Here is a 26,588-nt window from a genome sequence, read left to right on the forward strand (position 1 = left end):
GTTATATGGTGAACACACAACTCTAAATATCTCAAGCCTTTAAAACTTGCCTTTGACTCATGAGAAGAATTCTGGTCTGTGTAGGGCACAAGAATCATTAGCTGTACTATATATTTAGAACCCCAATGACCTAATTCTATGCATTAATGTGCTAAATATAGTTTTCTTTTTTCTCTCAAGTTGCAAAACAAAAATTCACTCTTAAGTTGTGTTAAACCTTGCAGTTCAAGTGTTATTTTTATTTTCAACTTTAGCCAAGAAATTTTGTTGTAGGCATTTTGTTCTGACGTTTTTCTTCTACTCTGACAGAGTTTTTACAGTATTTTAGTGTGGGCTATTGAGAGGCCAGGGTGGCAAAAAAATGTTTAGGAGACAGGTGCTGGTGGCTCATGCCTGTAACCCTAGCTACCAAAGAGGCTGAGATCTGAAGATCACGGTTCAAAGCCAGCCCCGGCAGGAAAATCTGTGAGAGTCTTAGCTCCAATAAACCACCTGAGAACTGGAAATGGCACTGTGCCTCAAGTGATAGAGTGCTCACCTTGAGCTGAAGAACTGAGGGACAGGGCCCAGGCCCAGAGTTCAAGCCCCATAACAGACAAAAAAAAAATGTTTAGGAAATATTCGATGGACATTTAGTGAAATGTGGGAAAGATCCATGAATACAGAATTACTTTGAAATATGGTACAAATGGTGAAAGTATGCAAACGGGTATTTCTTCATGACTCTATAACACTAACTCAGCACTGAAGCATTAGTGAAGGGTTCCTGAAGGCATTAATGACTAGACTAGGTCTTAAAAAGTGAGTGGCAGAGGGGCTGGGGATGTGGCTTAGTGGTAGAGTGCTTGCCTAGCATGCATGAAACCTTGGGTTCGATTCCTCAGTCCCACATAAACAAAAAAAGCCAGAGGTGCTCTGTGGCTCAAGAGGTAGCCCTGAACACAGAGAGGCTCAGGGACAATGCCTGAGTTCAAGCCCCAGGATTGGCAAAAAAAAAAAAAAAAAGAAGTGAATGGCAGAATGTATGGATCAGAAAGCCTGATCAACAACACAGAGGTTAACAGGTGAAATAGATCTGTAGTCCTTGGAAGAAGGGAGGTACTCTACCCTTGTCACTATTACATCTTGACCACCTTTTCCAGATGTGCTGTGCAGTGATGACATGAGCCGCTATTATGACTGAGTTTACCAGATATCCCTTACCAGCTTTAGGTGGTATACCGCTCCTCATTTTCTAGGCAGTATTGTGTATCTCATATGCTAACCACAATCCCATATTAAGTTCCTACATAGCAAAGTACTACAAACTAGGTGTCTTACCAGAAATTTTACATCTCACCGTTCTGAAAAACAGAATTCTAAGAATAAGGTGTCCTCAGAGTGGGGAATGTGAGGGCAAATCTGTTCTGTGCTTGTGTCCTAGCTGCTGGTTGATAGCAGTAACATTGCTGTTCCTTAGTGTTGAAATGTGTCATTCTAATCTCTGTCTTCATGTTCATGTTGTTTTCTGCCTCTCTTGGAATTTCCCCTTTTATAAAAATATCATATTGGATTAGGGACCTCACCCAACTCCAGTATGACCTCATCTTTAATTACTTTTGAAATAACTCCATTTCCAAATAAAGCCACATTCTGAGATACTAGAGGGTTATTACAATTGAGCACTCAACATAGGCATTTCAACTCAATACTATCTTCCAACATCAAATAATTTCAAAACTTTTAAATTATATTTATTTCAAAATACTAAATTCAAAATATTGTCAAGAACTTTTTTCTATTCATTACCTTATATGCATTCAGTATATATATATATATATATATATATATATATATATATATTTCATGTGAACAGATTTCATGAAGTAATTAGAATTTAGTAAATGTTTTTTTTTTTTTTCTGGTCCTGAGGCTTGAACTCAGAGCCTGGGCACTGTCCTCAAACCTCTCTGTGCTCAAAGCTAGTGCTCTACCACTTGAGCCACTGCACCATTTCCTGCTTTTTCTGAGTAGTTGGTTGTAGATAAGAGTCTCACAGACCTAAATGTCTTTTAAAAAGACAATTACTCCAAAGTATAATATCCTAAATTAAATTGTGCCTTGCTTACTTGTTGATAGAATGTTTTTTAAAAAAGGCTTCTGAATTTTGAGGCTTTGGACAATTCTATAAAACAAGAATACATTGAAATAGTCTAAAGATAGTATAAAGAATATAAGAGAATAGTATAAAGAATAGGCTCAAGCGGTAGAGTGCTCCCCTTGAGCTGAAGAGCTGAGGGATAGCGCCCAAGCCCAGAGTTCAAGACCCACGACCGACCAAAAATAAAAAATAATAATAACATGTTGACTACTAAGTAGACCAAATAAAAATTGGCAGTCAGTATTTAGTATTTTTAATCATTTGATAATATGGCCTTCACCTAATTTTGTTTGGTCTAGCACCCATAGGCAGAGGAAAGTACAGTCCTCTCTATTAGTTACTTTTAAATGAATGCTACATTTAATCCTTATTTTAGGTCATTACAACTTTTAGAGATATTTTTTCCCTTCAGCCTACAAAATGGGTCCAAATTGTGTATGCGTGTGTATATATATATATATATATTCACACACATGTGTGTATACATACATACATATATGCGTACACCCGTTTCAGAAACATGCAACAAATTCAATTTCTGGTATCATTAACCTTTTATCCAGAGTAACTCAATTGGTCTGTACGGTCCAAACCCTGTTCACAAAAGCAAAGTGTACATAGGGCAAAGGACTGGGTTCACTCAAGGATTCTGTAATCTGATTCTACTACTTTCTCAGTCTCTCCCAGTAGCTTCGAGATCTTTCAGTTCCTATTTCCACGACGTGACAGGTTTTGTTGCGCTCTATATACAGAAATTGATACTGACTATTAATTCGACTGTTAGGTTGGCTTTTTTCTGTTTCCCGTCGTCAACAGATCCTGAGTCTTGTTGGCTCCGCTCACTCCTAGTCTCTGAACCTTTTCTTCTTTCTCTTTTACTCTCTAGCTGTGTAGGGGGATTTAAATTCCAACCCGGAACTCAGAGTAGCGCGCACTGAGTGACGGGAGATGTAGTTTCTCTGACTCCGGACTAACCGCCTGTCACGCCGATTCCTCTCCTGAGCGAAAACCCACAACTCCCAGGATGCACCCTTGGATGAGCCCGCCCCTTTGCGCAGGCGCACTGAGGCCGCAGGATTTGAATCGGCGGCGTTGTTATTGACGCCATATTGAGGCCGGCGGCGGGTGGAAGAGTCGTACCGTGACCAAGGAAGCGGCTGGACGTGTTCGTTGGAGCTCCCACCGCCACAGCCACCTCGCCAGCCCTCCTCCTCTGCCGCCGCTCGCCAGCTTCTGAGCGTACCCGGGCGCGTTAGAAGCTGTGTTCCAGCCTCGTTCCTCCCGGGAACCGCGATCGACTTCCGAAGGGAGCCGGTCTCCGCTCGGGGGCTCCGGAGCCCGGACGGACGGACGGCAGGGCGGCCGGAGCCTCTAGCCGGGGAGCCGCGCCGAGGAGGCGGAAGAGCCCCCCTGACGCGGCCGGCGTGCGTGCGGCCACCGCCCCTCCCGCCCTCGCCCGGGCCGGCCCTGGCCACTGCCCCTGCCGCGGAGGCAGCGGCGGCGGCGGCGGAGGCAGCGGCAGCGGCGCGATCGGCGGCGGGCGCCCCCGACACCCACCGGCTCCTCCTGCGCCCGTCGGTTGGGCGCTCGGCGAGTCCCCGCTCGTAACCTCCCTGCCTTCCCCGACCGCGCCCGACTCGGGCGCCGCGGCCGCCACCCCCACCCGCACCCCCCTCCACCCCCCGCCATGGCGTGCGGAGCGACTCTGAAAAGGACTCTGGATTTCGACCCGCTGCTGAGCCCCGCGTCCCCGAAGCGGAGGCGCTGTGCGCCATTGTCGGCGCCCACCTCCGCCGCCGCCTCCCCGGCGGCCGCGGCCGCGGCCACCGCCGCCTGCTTCTCGGCCGCGGCCGCCTCGCCGCAGAAGTACCTCCGGATGGAGCCGTCCCCCTTCGGCGAGGTCTCCTCCCGCCTCACCACAGGTGGGACCCGCGGGGCGGGCCGCCGGCCCGGGCGGGGAGGTGGGGAAGGGGTCCCGGGGCGCGGGCTGGGTGGGGGTGCGCGACGGCGCCCCTCGCCGCCCGCCGGAGTCGTCGGGCCAGCCCAGTTGTTTTAAGTGGCTCTCGGGGTGCTGAGACACAATGGGAACGGCCCTGCGATTCGGGGGTGGGGGTGTTGGGGGGACAGGGAAGGTTCCGCCGGTCTTGGGGGTGGGGGGGAGAGGAAGATCCTTTTTCTTTGGGCGGAATTTACTGGGCTTGAGTGTTTCCGTCCGTCCGTCCGTCCGTCCGTGGAGAGCCGGCGGAAACGATCCGAGAAGGCGAGATTATTCCCCAACCAGGCGAGGGAAGGTCACATTTCACCCGAATCTCGACATCTGTTGGCCGGAATCGAACGGTGGTGGCCGTGTGAACTCTGGGACTGGGTGGTTGGAGGCGAGACGGCAGCCCCTCCTCCTCCTCCTCCTCCTCCTCCTCCTCCTTCTTCTCGGGTTCAGACATGGCTGATTTTAGTACCGAGGGGGTGGGGGGTGGGGATGGATGTCACCGGGGCGCGATCTAGGCCTGTCATTAATCACCCACAAGAACGCCACTCGGGCTGAGTCAAGACCTGTTTCCCTAGCAGGGTCAACAACAAAGAGAAGGCACTTCCCGAGTACTCTGGAGGTGAACACACCGTGCGTCCGGACCTTGAGAAAGCTGGAACTTTTATTGAGCACTTGGCTTTTATTTGTCAGTGCTCTATTTCTTTATTTCTGTCTAGCAAAGTATGTTGGGAGGAAAAAAAAACAACTTAGAATAATAAGGAAGCAAACCGGAGTTCCCAGGGACTTGAGACTTAATTTGCATCTTGAAACATTTTCTAAAAGTGATGTGAAGGAATGCCTTTTGGCTGCTGTGTAGAGAGAGCATGTGTGTGCCCAGGTGTTCTTTTTTTTTTTTTTCTTTCTTCTTCATCTTCCTTTTTAATCACTCTGCCTATACTTTGAAATCCTTGTGTGTTCCTGCACATCCTAGGATAGGATTTTGTGCATTTGAAGTGTAAATCTCTTTTCCTTTGTGTGTACGGTGAAAAGATTTTGCGTGTGTGTCTTTGGTACTGTCACTTAGACAAAGCCTTTGATTAGCTTGATTTGAACTGCCTCATAATTAGCTTTTATTTTTTAAGCTAGCAAGTACGTATTTCTATTTGCCAGAAGGTTTTTTGCTTTTTCTAAATGCCCTTCACCAAATCCATGGGGAGACCCTCAATTACACAGACAACCATTTTTGCTATTAAATATTTGATGTTTTGGAGTTGTAGCCAGTTTTGATAGGAATTCCCAGAGTTACTGTTTTTTATAAAGGCCTTTCTGATTGAGTGCTCTTCTTGTTTTTAAGAAATATCCAACAATGTCATGAAAGAGCTCTTTATGTAGATATCTTTGGTCTATTTAGTGAAATGCCACCTTTGAAAACTAATAATGTCAGTAAATATATTAAGCCATTTTAGAACTACTAAGCCATTTTAGAATAGGTTATAACCTGCAATAAATTTGGTTGAAGACAGTGTTAAGAGTGTTAAATTTGTGAGTTAAAAGTGTATCTCAATGCTGCTAAAGTAGTCTTGAGTGTATTTGTAACACAGCAAGTAGTTCACTTTAAAGGGACTTACTGAAAGAATTAGGAGCTTATTTTGGATTTGTATTTTTGATACATTTGTAGCAGTTGTTTTCTCATCTCTGATTTCAATTAGGTATATTATATATAATAGTAAACGAATTGGAATTGTTACTATTGTTTAAACCAATGGATTCAATTTCATATTTTCCAAATCTTGTTCTTCTGTTTATCATGCTATTTTTTGACACCTACTTCGGAAGTTGGATCAAAGCCTGAAACCTAAAGTCACCTCCTAACAGGTTTCATTGAATCTGTCAAAAATTAGTTATTTCAGATAGTTTGAGTATTAAAGCAAAACGTTGACTTGAGAAATAAGTTAATTTTTTATTTAAAATTTTTTATTTAAATGTGCTAAAATATACTTTTTTTTTTTTTTTTTGCCAGTCCTGGGGCTTAAAAGTTAGAGGCTTTGAGCTTTTTTTTTTCTTTTTCTTTTTTTTTTAAATCTTTTTTTGCTCAAGGCTAGCTCTCCCACTTGAGCCAAAGCTCTACTTCCAGTTTTTTTGCTGAATGATTGAAGAGTCTCATGAACTTTACTGCCTGGGCTGGCTTTGAACTGTGATCTTAAGATGTCAGCCTGCTGAATAGCTAGGATTACAGGCATGAGCCACCAGAATCTGGATGAAATGTGCATGTTTAAGTAATTTTTAATAACATGGCAAGTATCTTTTGTTTTTTTGTTGGTCATGGGGCTTGAACTCTGGGCCTGGGCCTTGTCCCTGAACTCTTCAGCTCAAGGTGAGGAGTACTCTTATCACTTGAGCCAGTGCACCACTTCCGGTTTTCTGGTGGTTTATTGGAGATGAGTGAGTCTCCCAGACTATTTAGTACCTAGCCAGCTTTGATACATGATCCTCAGATCTCAGCCTCTTAAGTTGCTAGGATTACAGGTGTGAGCCACTGGAGCCCTGCAAATGTGTCTTTATGTGACAGTTTGGGATTTGCTCTTGTATAGTTTTGTAATAATGTTGTCATAATGGGAGCTGCACAGTGTTGGGCAGATATGAAAGAGCTTTCCGGTTTTCCTTTTATCAGCCTTGGAAATAATTTTCCCAGGCACTGGTTTTAACCACAGTGATTCTTAAATTTGATAGGAATGAGGGCTGGGAATGAGGCTTAATGGTAGAATGCTTGACTAGCACGTACGAAGCCCTGGGTTCAATTCCTCAGTATCACATAAACAGAAAAAGCTGGAAGTGGTGCTGTGGCTCAAGTGGTAGAGTGCTAGCCTTGAGCAAAAGAAGCTCAAGCACAGTGCCCAGACCCTGAGTTTATCCCCCCCTTTCAAATATATATGTGTGTGTGTGTGTGTGTGTTTGTGTATTTGAATTGTAATGAATATATCCATGTATTCTTAGTTGAAATAATTAGCTAGGATTGATTCCTTCCTACAACCTGGGAGCTAAGAATGTCTTTCACGTTTTTATTTTTAAATTATTTTGTGGTGCTAGCTAGCACAGACTTTGAACTCAGGTCCTTGAGTTCTTGTGTGGATATGTAGTTAAGGCTTGTGCTCCACTTCAGCTTTTGCTGGGTAGTTGGAGATGAGATTCTTAGACTTTTCTGTCTGATCTGGCTTGGAACTGAGATCCTCCTGAGTGGCTAAGATTACTGCATGTCCTAGTCCTAGCTTGTCCTTTTCAGTTTTAAAGTGGCTGGAAAAGAGCTGAAGTAATTACTTTGGGGTATGTGAAAATAATAAGGAATTCACGTTTCAGTGGTTGCCCTAAATGTTTTGTTGGAAAACTCTTTCCTTTTTTCCTTTTAGGTTTTGTTCACTACAGACTGAGAAGTTGTAACAGACTATTGCTCTAGAGGTCATATTTACTATATGGTCCTTTACAGAAAAAGTTTGTGCACTCTGGTCTATAGTATTAGCAGTGAGATTTAATTTTCTTGACTAGTTAGAAGTGAAAGTGGGTGAAGAATGAAAGTTGGTATGGGGAGAGAAGCATAAATATGGTTGGGGAAATGAATGCGTCTAATTGGAGAAAAATACTTATCCTGGAAAGTTAATAGAAACAAATTTGAAGTGTTCTATCTTTACTCATTTTTGAAGCATCTGTGGTATTATCATTTAGCCTAGAGATTGTCATGATATTCCCAAGTTGTTTAATAAAACCAAAATATTATGCAACGTTACAAGAGATTGTCGGTCAAATTCAACACATGTTTTTATAATTGTTCTGAGAATTAACGGACTGGTGAAGAGAGCCTTCTGTAAACATCAACTTTTTTGTGAGTTTACTAGTAAATTAATACACATTGTTTATGGCTTGCTATCATGGCTCTCATTTGCCTTAGGAATTGAGTTGGATGAAGAGTTAAATTCCTTTGTAAGAACTCATTGTATCTGCTGGAAGCTAGCCACTAAAAATGGAAGCTACAGCTTGTGAATGGAGAAGAGTTTACAGGAACATAGATTGTTCACTAGACATTGATACATGCCTGCAAATGGAGACACCAGCTGGCTTAAATGAAATATAAATGGTTCTAGGCAAACAAATGAGATGTCTGTTGGAGCAGGCAGCATCTCACTTCAGATGTCATTTGTATTGAGCCAGAAGTGGGTTTTAATTTTTTGTTGGTGGTGGTATGGTTATTTAGACAGCTGTTAAGTTGGGTTTGGCAAAAAAAAAATTTTTTTTTAAACTTAATTTTGTTATTATTAAGGTGGTGTACAGAGGGGTTACCATTTCAGAGGTCGGGTAATGAGTACATTTCTTTTTTGGACAATGTCACCTCTTCCTCTTCCTTTACTTTGTACTGTGGATTTTAAGCCTGGTATTTTGGACCGTGTAGTGCGATAAGTTGGGGTGGGGGTGAAGGTCATTGGGAGAGGGCTTTGTATAGCCTTGGTTTTGTTTTCAGTATCCAGCACTCTGATTGAAAAGAAAAAAGTTTATGGCTTTTAAAGAAGAGTGCAGTTGTATTCATTTTTGAAGTTTTTTTGGGGAGGAGGGGTTAGAAAAATGAAGCCTAATTTAAGCACAGGAATAGATAGGCTAGTCTTTGAAAGGTTAGCTTCTCTTTAGGTATCAATGCTGCCATGGTTGCCATAGAGACATAATCAGAGATGTAAAGGAGAATAATTTCTTCAGTTTTAAAATGGCTTTATAGGAAAAAATAATGCATTGTGAGTTACTCAGGTGTATTTTTCCTGCTGAATATTGAGATAGAACCAGGGTAGAAGGACTATTCAATAGAATGTCTAGTTTTGTGAATTTTTTCCTTCAAAAACAAGCATTGTTTTAAGTATTTTTTCTACATTATGTCTTTCATTGTAGTATTTGTATCATAACTCATTTGAATCACATTTTGTCATAAAATGTTGTTACATGTTATTGCATAAAACGTTGGGTTTTTTTCTACAGAAACACCTCCTTAAAGGAGTATTTTCAACTATCTTAAACTTCAAAGTAGTTAACTATCATTTTGTGAGTTTTACAGTCCACTGTCCTTTTGACTAACAGAATGATTTCTCTGCATGTATAAAACTACAGTGAATTTCTTGCCGTTGATAAGACCACCCACTTTGAAAAAGATATGAAAAATGGAAGTACTATTCAAGCCTAATTATATTGCTGATTGTAGGAATTCTAGAACTCATCTCACCTCAACATGTCTTAGCTTTCTAAACACCTGATCAGTGGTCCATTAGCAGCAGTGTTGTAGCACTGGCTCTTGAACTGATGCCTTCTGAATTTTGAGGGCTAGTGATTATGTAACCTTCTCTCATAGGAATGTTTTATCATAAAGCTTTAAGATGTAACATTTATTTAGTTATTCAAGTCTTGGCATTTCCTAAGTTGGTAGTGGTACTGAAGATGGAGAAGTAAGTTTCATGCTGTTTTGTAACAGTTTAAAATATGAAATAACATAAGAAAAATGATTCAAATGAGTTATACAAATACTGCAATAAAAGACAATGTTGAGACATTTGAAGTGTGCTTCTCAACATTCTTCATCTTTTTGGTTAATAGACATGGACTAGCTAGTAGTTTCAGATTTGCTTATTTGAAACAATACTCTTTAAAAAATTTTACAAAGTTTTGAGGAGAAACATTTTCTAATAATAGGAGAATTAAATAATTTTTAAGTTATAGCAGATCTTCCCCTAGATGAATGGTATAGTTACATTGGGCCCGGGGCTCCATGCAGGTAATTTAACATCTTAATGTAGGTTCATTTTTTAACTTTGGTATTTTAGATATTGATCAGAATTTTACATTATGTAATAGGTTTTGTCATCTTTGTGAAGGTAGACTTTTTAAAAAGGTTGGTGTTGGTGTGGTATATAACCTAGCACTAGAAAAGAAACTCATAATAGTTTTGTTTAAATAGAACTTACGTATTTTCCACCTTTAAAATCCTAAGCCATTAATTTTTATGTCTTAAATCCTGAGATGTACTAATGCTGCACTATGATATTAATTACACGTTAACTAATATAAGCTTTGAATATGATTTAAATTTAAATTTCTAGGTTCTATTGATGTATGTACCTGATTTTTCTCAACATTAAAAATTGAAATTACTGTAGAGGCATATGTTGACTGGCCTTTCAAAAGAGGACAGTGAGGTGTAGAGTCTTGTTTTCCTCCTTTTTGATAATGTGCACATGATAGTTTTTGCCTCCTAGGATTGTTGTGAGAATTAGGAGCATTTTCCTGTCCCACAATAGGGTATCCTTAAATGGAACTTTCAGTACTGCTTAGCAGTCCTGCCTGTCTATTCTACAGAAAAAATAGAGGCCATCAAAAAGGCAGTTTCTTTAGTTTCACAGTACCTACACTACTGACATGTGTGCTAGGCTCTTTACCTTTTAATATTATTGAGGATTAGAGGTGATAAAAGTTTTTTTTTTAACAGAAAAAACACAGTGAAAGAATCCTTTCCACTGGAGCCATGTCCTCTTATTATTTTTCATCTCTCTAACTGGCTCCTTTGAGTTGGACCTCCCAATTAGTAAGAAAACATTTGTTTTCAGCGCTTAATGCATTTGTGCTTTAGCTAACTGTCAAGTCCCCAATGAATTCTGTGACACTCCATCATTTATCCTCTGACATTTCTTACAATGTTAAGCCTCTTAACACATTCTTTTCTATTTGAAACACATACTTCTTTGACGGTTTTCCTTGCTTCTCTGGTTGCTCTTTCTGTTATCTGGTCATTAAATTTAGGATCCCTCCCTCCCTCCCTCCCTCCCTCCCTCCCTCCCTCCCTTCCTTCCTTCCCTTTCTTGGTCAGTCGTGGGTGTTGAACTCAGGGCCTGGGTACTGTCCCTGAGCTTTTTTTGCTCAGGGCTCAATTACTTTGAGCCACAGTACCACTTCTGATTTTCTGGTAGTTAATTGGAGATAAGAGTCTCATGGACTTTTCCTGCCTGGGCTTGCTTTGAACATCAACCCTCACATCTTAGTCTCCTGAGTAGCTAGGATTACAGGAGTGAGCCACCACCAGCACCTGGCTAAATTTAGGATTTTTTAAAGTTCTGGCTCAGTGTCTTGCCTGACATACAGGCCTCCCTAGGTAACCATGTCTTCAGTTCCACCTGCAGATGGCACTAATTTTTATCTTTAGTTTAGACTTCCTTTTAGTTTCAGCCATGAGGATTTGGACCTTTCGATGTTAGCTTTTCCCAAAAGGCCCTCTGCCGTGTGTGTGTGTGTGTGTGTGTGTGTGTGTGTGTGTGTGTGTGTGTGTGTGTGTGTGTGTGTGTGTGTGTGTGTGTGTGTGTGTGTGTGTGTGTGTGTGTGTGTGTGTGTGTGTGTGTGTGTGTGTGTGTGTGTACCTTTTGATGTTAGCTTTCTTCTGCTGCTTCTGCTTCCTGTGTGTGTGTGTGTGTGTGTGTGTACACCTTTTGATGTTAGCTTTTCCCAAAAGGCCCTCTGCCGTGTGTGTGTGTGTGTGTGTGTGTGTGTGTGTGTGTGTGTGTGTGTGTGTGAGATATGCATTGACCATATAACTAACTTAAAAAAATACATGTGATTAGCAAAAGATGTCTGTAGGCTTCTAATCAGTACCTTCTTGTGAGAGAAGTAAACCTATCAACTCCTTTTAATAGTAGTCAGGATAGAAGAGTAAATACATGTTTCTTCATAAGTCACATGATGATGAACATGAACATTCTTTTTTAAAGAAGATATGTTTTGGAGAGATGGAAGAAGCAGTATAGTTTATTCTATAATGAACCTCTCAGAGCAGTAGAATCATTTAATGAATTTGCAGATTTTTTCCTATGAAAGGGGTTTGCTAATTTAGAATTATAAAAGCCATTTAGGTAGTGGTAGGAAAATGAATTTAGGTCTGCTTAGGTATTTTCAAACATTAATTCCCCAGTTTTTAAAGCTTTTATTCTCATTCCTTCCTTTCCTCTTTAGTTTCTTGTATGTCCATTAATACATACACAATTTAAAAAATACCCCATTAAAGGAGCTATTTTAAGCAGGGGCCAGAAATTCTAAGGGTCCATAGTTTGATGTAATGAAAGTTAGAATTGAAACTAGTGAATTCTAGCTTCGCTAGAGACTTAACAGCATCCTCTCATGAGAAAAAAAGAACCAACTCTCTGGATCTGCATTTTAAAAAATATCTCCAGTTGTGTATATAGAGCCTCAACATTATGGCTCCAAGCATACTGCTGTACATGCTCAGGAATCAATACCTTTTAACTGTTGGCCACACATTCATACTGGTTTTCCACACAGAGCTCCGTTTGGCCTTCTGAATCATCAGTTTGCAAAATCTGTTTTTGAAGTGTGCTCTAGTTGGAGGCCTAGATTTTTTTTCAGATGCTAATAAATTATGATAGGAAAATAGGTTTGTACTCCAGCTTGATTGTGTGGTAGAGTCCTCACGAGAAGTCTGTTCTCAGTCTCTGCAAAGACTCAGGTTCTCAATTTGCATTGTGTAATATTTTGCCTGTAAGAGTTACTCATTTGTCTTTCTAAAATAAGATAAAAAGCTATAGTCATTTCAAGGTCAAAATGTCTCACTGTTCTGTAGCCAGTGATAATTTGTGTGAAATACATGCCTCAACTTGGCAAAACTCTGCAAGTAAATTTATAAACTTTGGTGCTTTGGTGGTGAATTCATGGCTTTATTTATGAATGGCTCAGTCAGTTCAGTCATTCATGACATGAATTGTAGGAATAGGAAGGGAAGGGAATTCTATACTTCTAAACCAAATGGAATGAGATATTTTCTGTAGTATGCACATTTTAGTTTTTGTATTTTGGATGATTCCATTCCCCTTGTTCTTCCCAATTTACTGTTTTAAAAAGATTATTTTCTAGCTTGTGAACTACTTGAGAAAGATACCTGTAGTATAGAGCTTCACAACAAAAGCAACAAGGTTTACATATCCTCATAATAATAATAATAACTGGAGCTGTGATGCTGTGGAGAATCCACCTATGTTTTGAGAATTGTTAAACTCTTTACAGGAATGAAACTCATTGTGCATTTTGTAAAATGTATGCTTATCTGTAGGGTTTTAACAAGTGGAGTCCTTTATTTCAAACATTGGTAGTAAAATAATATAGTTGACTTTGTATCATTATTGCTTTTTTTCTCCTGCTGGTGGTATGTAAATCAATACCTCTTAGATACAACAAGTATTATGTATTGTATTAAGCTACTGTAGATACATTAAAGTATATAATTATGTACAACTAAATTGTGCTTAATTAAGATTCATGTTAACCCAGATAAGAGTTAACGTAGCTTTATGTTGATTGATGTTATAATTTCTTACAGTTTCAGGTTTGCTATATAACAGTGAATATAAAGGCATTGGTCCATTCTTTTTAATCAAATAGCTTTTGGCAACCTAAGTACTTTGTTCCCAGGGGTTCTTCATGGAGAACATAAGAACTGTTTTGGTTTGTAAACATGATCCTTGAAAAATAGATGGTTATGAAGATGGGAGAATTCCCAATTGTGAGTTCTAATTCATAAAGTAGACAAGGTGTCATCTAGTGTGTAGTTCATAGTTCCAGATGTGTTCTGTTATTCTGTTTGGAACACTTTCTTAGTTTTTGCTCTCAGTGGTTGCTGCAGGTTTTTTGTACTTAATTGTGTGCAGGTTTTTTGATGTCATTTGTGTTTCTGTCTAGAAATGGTGATCTTCCATGATTTAAAAAATCCTGTTTTCTGTCTAGATGCACTTTCACTTTTTTTTTCAAAGATAATCATTCCATACTGAAATAGATGGAATGTAAAGAGATATAAGAGAGTATCATATACATAAGCTTTAAAAACTGTTGAACCCTAGTGATTCATCTAATAATAGCAGTAGGAAAATTATAACTATGGATTTGGGGCAAAAAATTTAATTTCACGTCGGTTTCAGGATTTATAGACTCAGAGTATACTTTGACTTAATTTCTAACTTCATATCCTCTGTGATTCTCCTTTAAACACACTTTTGGTTGCTTCTAGTTTCCGTCTTCTCCTTATTCTTAGACGCAGCTTGATGCTGTTTTGAAGTTATTTCTCTCACCAATTCCTGTTATCTTGATCCCATAACTGAATCCTTTTTTTTTTTTTTTTTTTTGTGCCAGGCCTGGGCTTGAACTTAGTTGTGAGTTCCTATTCCTGAGCTTTTTTGCTCAAGGCTGCCACTTGAGTCCCAGTTTCACTTCAGTTTTTTTTTAGTAGTTTATTAGAGATACAAGTCTCACAGACTTCCCTGTTCTGGCTGACTTTGAACCACAGTCCTCAGATCTCAGCCCCCTGAGTATCTTAAGATTACAGGTGTGAATCACCAGCACTCAGCAAGAGTAAGTTCTGACTTACTAGTATTTTTCTTTTTTTTTTTTCCGGTAGGTCGTGGGGCTTGAACTCTGGGCTTGGGCATTGTCCCTGCACTCTTCAGCTCAAGGCGAGCGCTCTACCACTTGAGCCATAGCGCCACTTCTGGTTTTTCTAGTGGTTTATTGGAGGTAAGAGTCTCACGGACTTTCCTGCCCCAGCTGGCTTTGAACCACGATCCTCAGATCTCAGCCTCCTGAGTAGCTAGGATTACAGGCGTGAGCCACAGATGCCCGGCTTTACTGGTATTTCTGACCTATTAAGAGGAGAATTTTTATTAGCATTCTTAATGGCATTTACTAGATCTGAGAGTGAAAAATGCTGTGAGTCAGAATTTGTTCTTATTTCCCTTAGTATTGAATGGTAAAAGAGTGATGCAGATTTTAGGATTTTACAAAAGGTTTATATATCTATTTGTAATTTTGCTTGACAGGCATATAAGTGCTTTGCAAGTGTAATGATGGACATAGTTAAAACTGGAATAGGCAACTCATAATGCACATTAAGCTTTGAGTTTTATTCTTCTTTAATGGACTATAAATTGTGTTGGCAACACTATCAAATATCTATTCTTGAAATAAAGTACTTGAAATACAAATGTATTTGCTAATCTGTGGAAAGGTGGTTAGCTCTAACTCGCTTACAATGAACTGAATAAATTATTAATATATATAGAAGGCCTATATACAGCTGACATGGTAGTTTATGTTGTACACATGGTCTATTTTCTCTTTTGTGGAGTATCAAATATTGGGATTATAAACTGTTTATACCCATGAACTGAAATAAATTGAGGCTTGACCCTTGTAGTTTGCTGCTGGTGATATGTACTGCCATCTTGGCCAAGTTAAATTGGACCATGTACTGCATGATGTTGGTCACATGTTACTGGTATTGAACATTTGAGGGCACAGTGTGATTTAGATGAGCTGGTTGCATCATATTAAATGTGAAAAGCAGTACAGGCAATTCAGAATTCTTCAGCTCTTTAACTGACAGTATCATGTATTGGCAATGGTGTGGAACAGCTGTAATTCTCATGCAGTTATGCTGGTTGAAATGACAAGTGGCAAAATCATTCTGGAACAAAGTTTGGCACTTTGTTAGAAAGTAAAGTCAGTAAGCTGGGCGCTAATGGCTCATGCCTATAATCCTAGGTACTCAGAGGCTGAGATCTGAGGATCACAGTTTAAGCCAGCCCATACAGGAAACTGAGACTCTAATCTCCAGTTAAGTACCAAAAAAAAGCTGGATGTGGAGCTATGGCTTAAATGATAAAAGACTAGTCTTGAGCAAAAAAGCTCAGGGAAAGCATCCTGAGCTTTGTTGAACCTTTGTTCAGGCCCTAGGACCAGCTCCAGAAACAACACCACACCAACACACGGTCATTTGTGATTAATGGAATCTGATCCCACTTTTAGGTATTATCCAAGAGAAATGAAAACATGTCTTTCCAAAGACTAATATTTGCATATTAATCATAGGATAGATAAATAAATGAATTGTCTAACGCAATGAATACTACTAGTCAATAAAAGGGGAATTTTACTGGTAGATGCAGCATACATGAAAAACTCAGTCATATTCAGTTAAAATATTCTTGTTCATAGTTGAATCTGTAGATTCAGCACTGAAAGATACAGAGAGCCAACTATAGTAATAGTAGGAATGTGTCACAAACGGAGGTATGTGTATGGAGTTGAGATAGGGTGGAATTAACTGCAGAGTAGTATGGGAGAGACTTTGGAGTAACAAAAGTTATACTTCCAAGACTGTACGTATGCATTCACTTGTCTGAACTCCATTATATTTTCGAATTCTTTTGTTAGTGTAGTATAGAGTTTTACAAAGGTAAATTTTAAAAAGTGTTAACTGTCTTAATCACAGGTTTTTTACAAGCTTGCTATTTTAATTGTGCTTCCATTGATTTTGGTGAGGCAGGAAGCAAAAAATCTGAACAAGAAGTTAAATATTTTAGGTCAGCAAAAGGCAGATGTCAAGTTACTCTGAGCTAGTACATCCTAGTCTGGTTGTGAATAAGTTTTACTGTGATTGAGTGGCATTTTAAAGTAAGGATTTTGGTAGTTTTAAACAGCAAATTGGTGAATGAACCTTGCTGTAGAAAATAACATAAACTTTAGCTGGGGGCTCGCGGCTCACACCTGTAATCGTAGCTACTCAGGAAGCTGAGATCTGAGGATCACAGTTCAAAGCTAGCCGGGGCAGGAAACTCCATGAGGCTCTTACCTCCAATAAAACACCAGAAAACTGTAAGTGGTGCTGTGGCTCAAGTGGTAGAGTGCTTGCCTTGAGTTGAAGAGCTGGAGGATAGTGTCCAGGCTCAGAGTTCAAGCCCCACAACCGAAAAAAAAAAGAAAAAAGAAAATAACAAACTTTAAAATCTTGTGGGATAGGATACTGTTACAGATTTTAAAAATGAATTTGCTCTTGTACTGATTGATACAAGATTTGTTGCAAGTTTTATTTCACACCTGTAAATATTAAATCCATTTATATCAAGATAAATTACTGCCAAAACAGTACTTTTATTTCACAATGGTAAGTTTGTTTTAAAATAATGAACTAAAAAGTAAAGAATTATACATAAACGGAAAATAACTATAACCCATATTAAGCTATTAAGGTTCTAAAAAATATTAAATGTAGCTAAAGCTGACACAGTCCTCCTGAAGTTAATCAATGCAAAACATAATTCTTTTTTTTTTTGTGGGGGCGGGGAAGGGGGGTCCGGTCGTGGGTCCTGAACTCTGGGCCTGGGTGCTGTCCCTCAGCTCTTCAGCTCAAGGCTAGCGCTCCACCACTTGAGCCACAGCACCACTTCTGGCTTCTTTTTGCTTATGTGGTGCTGAGGAATTGAACCCAGGGCCTCATGCATGCAAAGCAAGCGCTCTATCACTGAGCCACCTCCCAGCCCCATAATTCTTATATTTTACCCACATTCATACAGACACACACACATACACAAACACACACGTTTTGTTAACATAACAAAATTAAAATAGATATTTTTACCTTTTTTTTTTTTTTGGTACTGGGACTTGAATTGAGGACTTTATTCTCTTGCTTATTAGTTTTTTACCCAAGACTTGTGATGCTCTGCCACTTACTTGAGCCACACATCCATTTCCTGCTTATTTATTGTTAACTAGAAATTGTCTACCCAGAGGGCTCCAAACTAAGATCCTAACATCTCAGCTACCCAGCAGCTAACCACTGAAGCCCAGCTCTTGACCATATTGATCTGTTGGAACTTACTCCTGTTACAGTAATGAAACTGGCAGCACTTACAATGTTGGCAATATTTTAAATATTTCAAGGAAGGAGTTAAGTCCTTTGAGAATTCTAAAATTCCCCTAGGGAAATTAAAGTAAGAAAAGACACAAGTGAAGGTTTAGATATGAAAAACCTACCAGTGTTTTTAAAAGGCTTATTACCATATATATACTTTTTTTTGCCTCAACTTTTTAGTTCTTAAAGCATCATTACTCACTATACTAAATTTGTAAATTGCTTTTTATTACCTATTGCTGCTTTTTTGTTTTTGTTTGGTTTTGCTTTAGATTAGGCTCGGGATCTATTTTTACAATTTGAGAGCAGGGGACTGGTAGTCAGAAAGCCTAAAAGGAGAGTGGACACCTCCAACAGACCTTCTCTAGAGAGAGTAAATGGTAGCTGTTCTGATTTAGAAATCTTTTCAAAGTGAATCATACTGGCTTAAAGGATATGGTGTTTTAGTGGTTGTGGTTAAAGATAATTGCTGCGGTATAGTTGTTCTGTCTTATTGAGAGGACCTGTTATGTACTAATTAACTTCCTGTGAATTTCTCCCTCAAGATTCAGAATGCTTTTCTGTTAATCCTGGATTATTATTTAGTCATGGCCATTAGTATTAAACTCTAGAGCCTTAGTTAATACTTTGTCATTCGGTGGACCTATAGTCACTTCTTACTGGTATCCTTTTTTTCTAAGTATTTATGGACTTTTAAATACCTGTTTGGTAGATTTGTATGTGATGAATATGTTTTGTAACTTAAGAATCTGAGTAAAATTTATGTTTTGGTTCAGACTCCCTGGCCTTTGAGTAAAAAGCTTAAATTTTTGCTAATCTCTGCTCAACACTAGTCATTGTTGGGTAATTGAATCCCAGATGATTGAGTTGCCCTCATTTGAAAAGAATTCCTTATAGACTGTCAGTTTTAGTATGTTATTTGAAGGAATGATTTTGGATATATTGGTTCTTCTAAATAACTGGTGATGTGAAAGTTTTTACTTTGCTAAATTTTAAACTTCTTTTTCTTTTAGAACAAATTCTGTACAACATAAAACAAGAGTATAAACGTATGCAGAAGAGAAGACATTTAGAAACTAGTTTCCAGCAGACAGATCCAGGTTGTAGTTCTGATGCACAGCCAAATGTATTTCTCCTCAATGGACCAGCTTCACCAGGTAATAAAGTAATGAGAACAGTATGGGAGAAGTGTAATTCAAACACCTTCACTCACTTAAACTCCTATTACTAAAAATTAAAAACAAAACAAAGCACCTATATATATGTATATATGTATGATACCTTAAAAATATGACAAAATAGTCATTAATTGGATTCCCACTAACCAAAGACAATCAGCAGACACTGTGTAAAGACTATAATTTGTAGCCTCCATTCAATATGAGATTTTGCTTCTTTCATTGGGAATAGTTATACCTTGTTTACTGATGCCATTTTATTTCCTGTAATTACTCATAATCAGAAATTCTGGTATTACAGAATTTATAGAATTGTCTGTATACATACTTAACACCTACTACCTACCTTATTGGGCTAGATTTCTAAAAGTGAATCTTTTGATTTTGTATCCAGTCTTACCTACCTTTTTCAAAAAAGCTATTTAAGGCAGAAAATAAGTACCGTTTGAATAAGAAAGCTGAAACATTAACTAAAAACGAGCCATCAAGAGTGTCTCCTTTAGACATGTCCATAGCAAATACGGTTTGTCTTGTGGTAGTATTTGATTTCTTTCCCTTTAGCAAGGATAGGTAAACTTGGCAGAATGAAAACAAAAAAATTCAAAAGCCCTTAATTAGATCAGGGAATATGAACTTGTTCGAAACTACTGTACTATTCCTATCAGTTTGGGGAATGAGAGTAGGTAAAACATGCCAAAGGGAGGTTGACTATATTTGTAGGAAATTAAAGTCATCATCTTTTTACCTTTTTTTTTTTTTTTTTGGGTCCGGTTGTGGGGCCTGAACTCTGGGCCTGGGCGCTGTCACTCAGCTCTTCAGCTCAAGGCTAACGCTCTACCACTTGAGCCACAGCACCACTTCTGGCTTTTTTCTTTTTGCTTATGTGGTGCTGAGGAATCAAACCTAGGGCCTCATGCATGCAAGGCAAGCGCTCTACCACTGAGCCACCTTCCCAGCCCAGTCATCATCTTTTTAATGTAAGTTTCTTTGAAGATCAGTTAACTGGCAAACTTAACAAAGCTGCTACACTTTATTCTTTTAACAGACGCAGTTCTAATGAGTAGTTAACTATGCCCAGCTATGTAGGCTATAAAGGAGCTAGTGCAGAGAAGAGTAAGAGGTAGTAACTGCAGCATATATATAGACCAAAACACCAAAAAGAAGTTAGTAGCAAATGAGTGTATGCTTCTGTGTATAAGGTCCTTACAGCAATATTGTAAGGATGGCATCATAATCCTAAGTGCTCAAAAAGATTAGTGGCAGATGTTCTCAAGAAGCTGGGAATTGTGTTTTTGGAAGTTGATGGGACTGTCTGAAATATCTTACTATCTGATAAATACTAGGTTGCTATTAACACTAGCAGTCTTTAAGGATTTTGAATTAAAATTTTAAGTGTTGAATATTAAGTCTTTATTGTCAAAATGTATTTTTACAAAACAGCATATATCTAAAAACAAAGCTGCTAGAAAAATACAGAATTCAGATAAGCAAAAAATAAACAATGATCAGTTGTTCCCCTCTATTGAGATCAAAGAAATAAACTTTTCTCTGAATTGTTGCTCATGAAGTAGCTTTTAAATATACTTAGCATTCTGTTATCCATAAAGCTTTTAATAGACATGTATTTAATATCTTAAAAATTGTTGCTACAAAGTATCTTTAAAAATATCTAGCAGTATACATGAAAATAATTTTATTATTTTTTTTTTGGGTCCGGTCATGGGGCCTGAACTCTGGGTCTGGGCGCTGTCCCTCAGCTCTTCAGCTCAAGGTTAACGCTCTTCCACTTGAGCCACAGTGCCACTTCCGGCTTTTTTCTTTATGTGGTGCTGAGGAATGGAACCCAGGGTCTCAGGCATGCAAGGCAAGCGCTCTACCACTGAGCCACCTTCCCAGCCCCATGAAAATAATTTTAATAGTAGATACATACTCAAGTCATATTGCTAATTCAGTAAAATAGACAAAGTGTTGGTACAGATTTGCTCTTGGATATTTAGTGTGCTGACATTATAATTCTGATATAGTTTGGTGTATATCATTTTGAGTAAGTGCTTAGTACTCAGCACTTTCTAGGTGAGTTTTAAGTTACATTATCTTAGTGGAAATTGTGTTCACTGTTTAAAACTCAGAATTAATTATGCTTCTTTATGGGCTGGGAAGGTGGCTCAGTGGTAGAGTGCTTGCCTTGCATGCATGAGGCCCTGGGTTCGATTCCTCAGCACCACATAAGCAAAAAGAAAAAAGCCGGAAGTGGCACTGTGGCTCAAATGGTAGAGCGCTAGCCTTGAGCTGAAGAGCTGAGGGACAGTGCCCCGGCCCAGAGTTCAGGACCCACGACCGGACCCAAAAAAAAAAAAAAAAAAGAATTAATTATGCTTCTTTAGCAAAGAGTAGGTATCTAGATTCCAGAGTATTCTTTTGAGTGTCTTTTCAAAGGCTGTGCCCATTCCTCCTCCCCAAAAACTGAGGTGGTCTCAGACTTTACACTGACTTAAGACTTTATTGGCTTGCTCATGGCTGGCACTCTACCACTTGCCTCCTTGCTTTTTTTTTGCCAGTTAATTGCAGAGTCTTGCATTTTTCTGCTCCTGCTGGATTTGTACTGCATTCTTCTGATTTTATGTCCCTGAGTAGCTAGGATTATGGGCATGAGCTACCAGTGCTTGGCTTCTTTTTAATCTAACAGTGAGAAATAACTTTTTCTGAAAAGAAACCCTTTAAAATTAAGAGGTTGGGGAAATGAGGGAGGTATTATAGTGAAATAATTACTAGTTTTTTGGGAAGTAAGACATTTTCTGTATGGCTTTTAGGTAACAGTGTATTTTTATAGCCTAATCATTTGTTATTCTGGTTCTAAATAAAATGTTTATACCAAAAAGGTTCCTTTTTTTTTTTTTTTCTAGAAAAGCTTGCAAACTAGTCACTAAAACTTTATAGTAAGAGTATGCTAGAATAGAGACAACAGTTTTGTAATGGGACTCATCTTCAGACTTTCCCCCTATAAACTTAAATACTTCTTACTATGTTCCAGAGCCATAGGCTGATAGAATTTTTACTATACTTGTTTTAGGACTCCTGGTTAATCTTGTTACTAAAAATTGAAATGTTGAAAATGATTTTATATTAACATTGAAAAGATCCAAATGAACCTCTTTTATTTAGACAATGATTTATAGCATGGTTCTAAAGAGGTGTTGTTTTTGTTCATGTTATACACAGGGACTTCATCTGCAGCATCTTCACCATTAAAAAAAGAACAGCCCTTATTTACTCTACGGCAGGTTGGTATGATCTGTGAACGTTTGTTGAAAGAACGTGAAGAGAAAGTTCGAGAAGAGTATGAAGAAATACTGAACACAAAACTTGCAGGTAAGAGATTTAAGTGTCCCAAACACTCAGTTTAAGAAATGCATTATTTATTAAAGCATTATTCCCACGTTTCTTTTTTTTTTTTTTTTTTTTTGCCGGTCATGGGGCCTGAACTCTGGGCCTGGGCGCTGTCCCTCAGCTCTTCAGCTCAAGGCTAGTGCTCTACCACTGGAGCCACAGCGCCACTTCCGGCTTTTTCTGTTTATGTGGTGCTGAGGAATCGAACCCAGGGCCTCATGCTTGCAAGGCATGCACTCTACCGCTGAGCTACCTTCCCAGCCCTATTCCCACGTTTCTTAACGGAGGAGGAGTTCAGCTTAATAAAATCAGTTTTTTTTTTTGCCAGTCATGGGACTTGAACTCTTGTGCCTGGGCCTTGTCCCTGAGCTCCTTTTTTTTGCTCAGGCAGTTACTCTACCACTTGAGACACAGTGCCACTTCCAGCCTTTTCTGTGATTAATTGGAGGTAAGAGTCTCACAGACTTTCCTGTCCAGGCTGGCTTAGAACTGTGGTCCTTAGATCTCAACCTCCTGATTAGCCAGGATGATAAGCATGATTCAAAGGTGCCCAGCTTCAACTTTCTTTAAGCTCAGACCTCATCTCAGTAACATTAGGAAAAAAAAGTAACATAAGAATAGAAATTATTAAGAAATTTGACTTTTCATGTAAATAATACTTAGCTAAAAATTAACTTCAGCTGTTTATTTCAGCTGAGTTGTAGGTTTTTAGGCTTTCATGATAACCTTGCCATCACTGAAGACATCTGAAATACCTTTGTTGTCACTGCGTATGTCATTTTAGAGTATTAAGCTGTGGAATTTATTAAAAATTACAATTTAAGTATAGTAAGTAAAATTATGTATGCTATTTGGATCAGGATGCCCCCTCCTTTAATAAGACATTGTATAAAACTATTGTAAGCTTTAAAAAAACAACACTTTTTTTCTTTTTTGGGGGGGTCCGGTAGTGGGGCCTGAACTCTGGACCTGGGCGCTGTCCCTCAGCTCTTCAGCTCAAGGCTAGCACTCTACCACTTGAGCCACAACAGCGCCACTTCCGGCTCTTTTCTTTTTGCTTATGTGGTGCTGAGGAATTGAACCCAGCGCTTCATGCATGCAAGGCAAGCGCTCTACCGCTGAGCCACCTTCCCAGCCCCAACACTTTTTTCTTATAATGTACAGAGGGGTTACAGAAATCGGGTAAAGAGTACTTGAATTCTTGGCCTGGGTGCTGACCCTAAGTTCAGCTCAAGGTGAGTGCTCTACCACTTGAGCCACAGCATTGCTTATGGTTTTCTGGTGGTTAATTGGGGATAAAGAGTCTCATGGACTTTGCTTCCCCGGGCTGGCTTTGAACTGTGATCTATAGATCTCAGCTTCCTGAGTAGCTAGGATTATAGGGATGAGCTACTGTGTCTAGCTAGTACATTTCTTTTGGACAGTATCACCCCTTTTCCTCAGTTATTCCCTCCCCTCCCCACCTAAAAGTAGTAGAATTCATTTTTAACAGTGTTTAATGAGTACCACTGCTGTATTTGTTTACCCTTTGGCCTTCCATTTCTATACCCCACTTTTGCCCTCCAAAAGACAGATTAAAAAACAAAAACTGCAAAAAAGGAACGTTTTGTTCCCATTTCCTGGAGTTCATTTCAATAGATATTATTTTATATGGTCATTTTATAAGCTTTTTAATTCTTGTTTGTTCACTTTAGGTGGCACTAGGGCTTGAACTTTTCCAGGCAGGTGTTCTTTTACTGACTCATGTCTCTAGCCCTTCTTTTGCACTGATTGAGTCTTCCTTTTTGCCCAGCCCCATGCCCTAATTCCCGAGTTTACTCCTATATGCTTTTCACCTAAGCTGGAATGACAGGTGCACCATGCCCTGCCCAACTAGTTTGGTTGAGGAGGAGTTTCACAGGCTTTATTCTTGGGTTGGCAACAAACTGTAGTCTTCTAAGATCTCAGCCTCTTAGTAGCTGGGATTACAGCTATGAAAGACTGTGCCTAGTGGTTTTTGATTCTTAACAATTTAAAACAAGGTGTTAATGTAGGTAAGAGAATTTGCTTCCTTACATGTTTTTTTTTTTGGTAACATCTGCTAAGATTATAGGTATTTATTTAGTTTCTGACTGTTGCACTTCAATAAGTTGGCATTCCTAGATTACTTATAATAAACTTTCAGAGTACATAGATACTTTTTTCCCCCAGTCCTTGAGCTTTTCTATTTATTGCTAACACTACCACCCAAACCACAGATACACTTCCAGCTTTTTGGTGGTTAATTGGAGATAAGAGTTTTATAAACGTTCCTTCACAGGCTGGCTTTGAACCTGGATCCTCAGATCTGAGTCACTTGAGTAGCTAGGATTACAGATGTGAGCCACTGGTGCCTTGTTAAAGATTAACCTTTGTATTGCAAGCCTTGTGTTTTTCATCCTTAGTAAATAAATGCCATCCAGCATGTATACAAATTATGTGATTTGGACTAAAACTTAGATGAAGATCAATACTGAGCTCTGCAGATAACTCAGGATATAGACTTTTCTTTGGGATTTTAAGGCAAAGTATTTTTCCATTAAAAACCACTTAGATCTCTAGATCATAAGTTCATTCTGTTGATTGTCTCTTATCCTGACTAAAAACTCATTTTGCATATTACCAAGGTTATTGGAATGGTTAAGGTACTGGCTTAGAATTATTTTATTATATACCTTACATTTTTAGTGTATCTGGCTCAACTATATTAGAGAAGGTATTTTGCAAGTGATGTGGCTGACATGTACTTTTATTTGTAGAACAATATGATGCATTTGTGAAGTTTACGCACGATCAGATAATGCGACGATACGGGGAACAGCCTGCTAGTTGTAAGTATTTGGCTTTTGAATTAATTGTACTCTGCAAATCAGGGTAGCTTTAAGGAGAAATATTTTCAAATTCAAGAAGAGAATTTAACAGTCATGGAAGAAAAAGCCTGGAGGAAGTAAGCAGCACAAGCAAGGCATCCTTGTAGTTAAGTAGCTAGGGACAATACTGCAAAACCTGGTGGGTTTTGAGTTTTGCTGTAGAGAAGTTTGGATTTTGACCTGTTCTTTGCACTGATTTCCTTTTCTCCTCTAGATGTGTCATGAATCACGCCACTGCAATTGTGGGCTGCCTTGTTCCTTGTTGGTTGTTGCAGGAGGTCCTGATTATGACATGCAGCAATGGCAATATACCCCTGTGAATACAGGTTTCTTCAAGCTTTCGTCAGTGGCAACCACTCTTAGGCAGCAGCAACTGGTTTTGGAAATTTCCCTGATGTCAGTACCACCTGGATGTGGACCTTTGCTACCTGTATTAATACCAGTGGCCTCATTTTGCTGTATCATTACAATTGGCTTCTTATAGTAATGTGTTTGAAAAGGATTAAAGCTGGTATTCTAGAACATGCCCTTCACTGGTTGTGTAAATAAAACTGTAGAATGGCACTTGAGATGAAGTTAGTGTGATTTTAATTGTGCACTACAACCAAGCTGTAACCAGTTATTAATAATTTAGAATGTAATCTGAAGACAATATATTAAGCAAATAGCCTACAGTGCTTCCTATGAAATTGTGAAGGAGGGCATTTCTGTATTCCAGGACTTTCTGGGGTTTCAAAATGGGTTTATATGATTTTTTTTGGTAGTTTTATTTATTCTATCAGTCTTTTAAACAAATGTTTATTGCTGCATCTCCTCCCCTTACCCCCAAGTGTATCATTGTTTTACTGCCCTTGTAGTACTGGAATTTAGTTGGAAGAATAAAACATTTACTTCTGTTCTGAGTCTTTTTTAAATGTACAGAGGGTAGTATTTGAATAAAGCCAGTGTTTTAAATGTAAGCGTTTCTAGCAATCAGTGAACTAACTCCTCATTGTTTGGTAGGATTTACAATGAAATTTGCAATTTCTTCTATCACTTACTGCATAGATAGAATCTTTATCTCAAAGGTGTCAGTAGATAGAATGAATCTAGTTCTCACGCCAAATGGACTTACTAGGTGAAAGCATGATTGGGCAAGTGTAACTCACTTTCCACGCATAGTTTCCAAACACAGCTACATAGCTTTCTGAAGGAGGGAGGTGTTTCAGTGGCTTCTATTGAATTCTAATATATTTCCACTCATTACTCCAATCCTAAATGTGCTGGG

At 39.0% G+C, this 26,588-nt stretch overlaps 1 protein-coding gene across 1 annotated transcript; it reads left to right on the plus strand.

Annotated features, from left to right (window-relative positions):
• The first annotated feature begins 3,730 nt into the window (after positions 1-3,730).
• Akirin2 (akirin 2) lies at positions 3,731-26,218 on the plus strand. The gene is made up of 5 exons (XM_070011076.1): positions 3,731-4,062; positions 18,882-19,025; positions 22,266-22,415; positions 25,211-25,282; positions 25,536-26,218. Exons 1-5 carry the CDS (start codon positions 3,828-3,830, stop codon positions 25,544-25,546), a joined length of 612 nt encoding a protein of 203 aa, XP_069867177.1. The 5' UTR covers positions 3,731-3,827; the 3' UTR covers positions 25,547-26,218.
• The last annotated feature ends 370 nt before the right edge of the window (positions 26,219-26,588 follow it).

Source organism: Dipodomys merriami, unplaced genomic scaffold (assembly GCF_024711535.1).
Source record: "Dipodomys merriami isolate MVZ:Mamm:240054 unplaced genomic scaffold, mDipMer1.0.p SCAF_8, whole genome shotgun sequence".
Classification (NCBI taxonomy): domain Eukaryota; kingdom Metazoa; phylum Chordata; class Mammalia; order Rodentia; family Heteromyidae; genus Dipodomys; species Dipodomys merriami.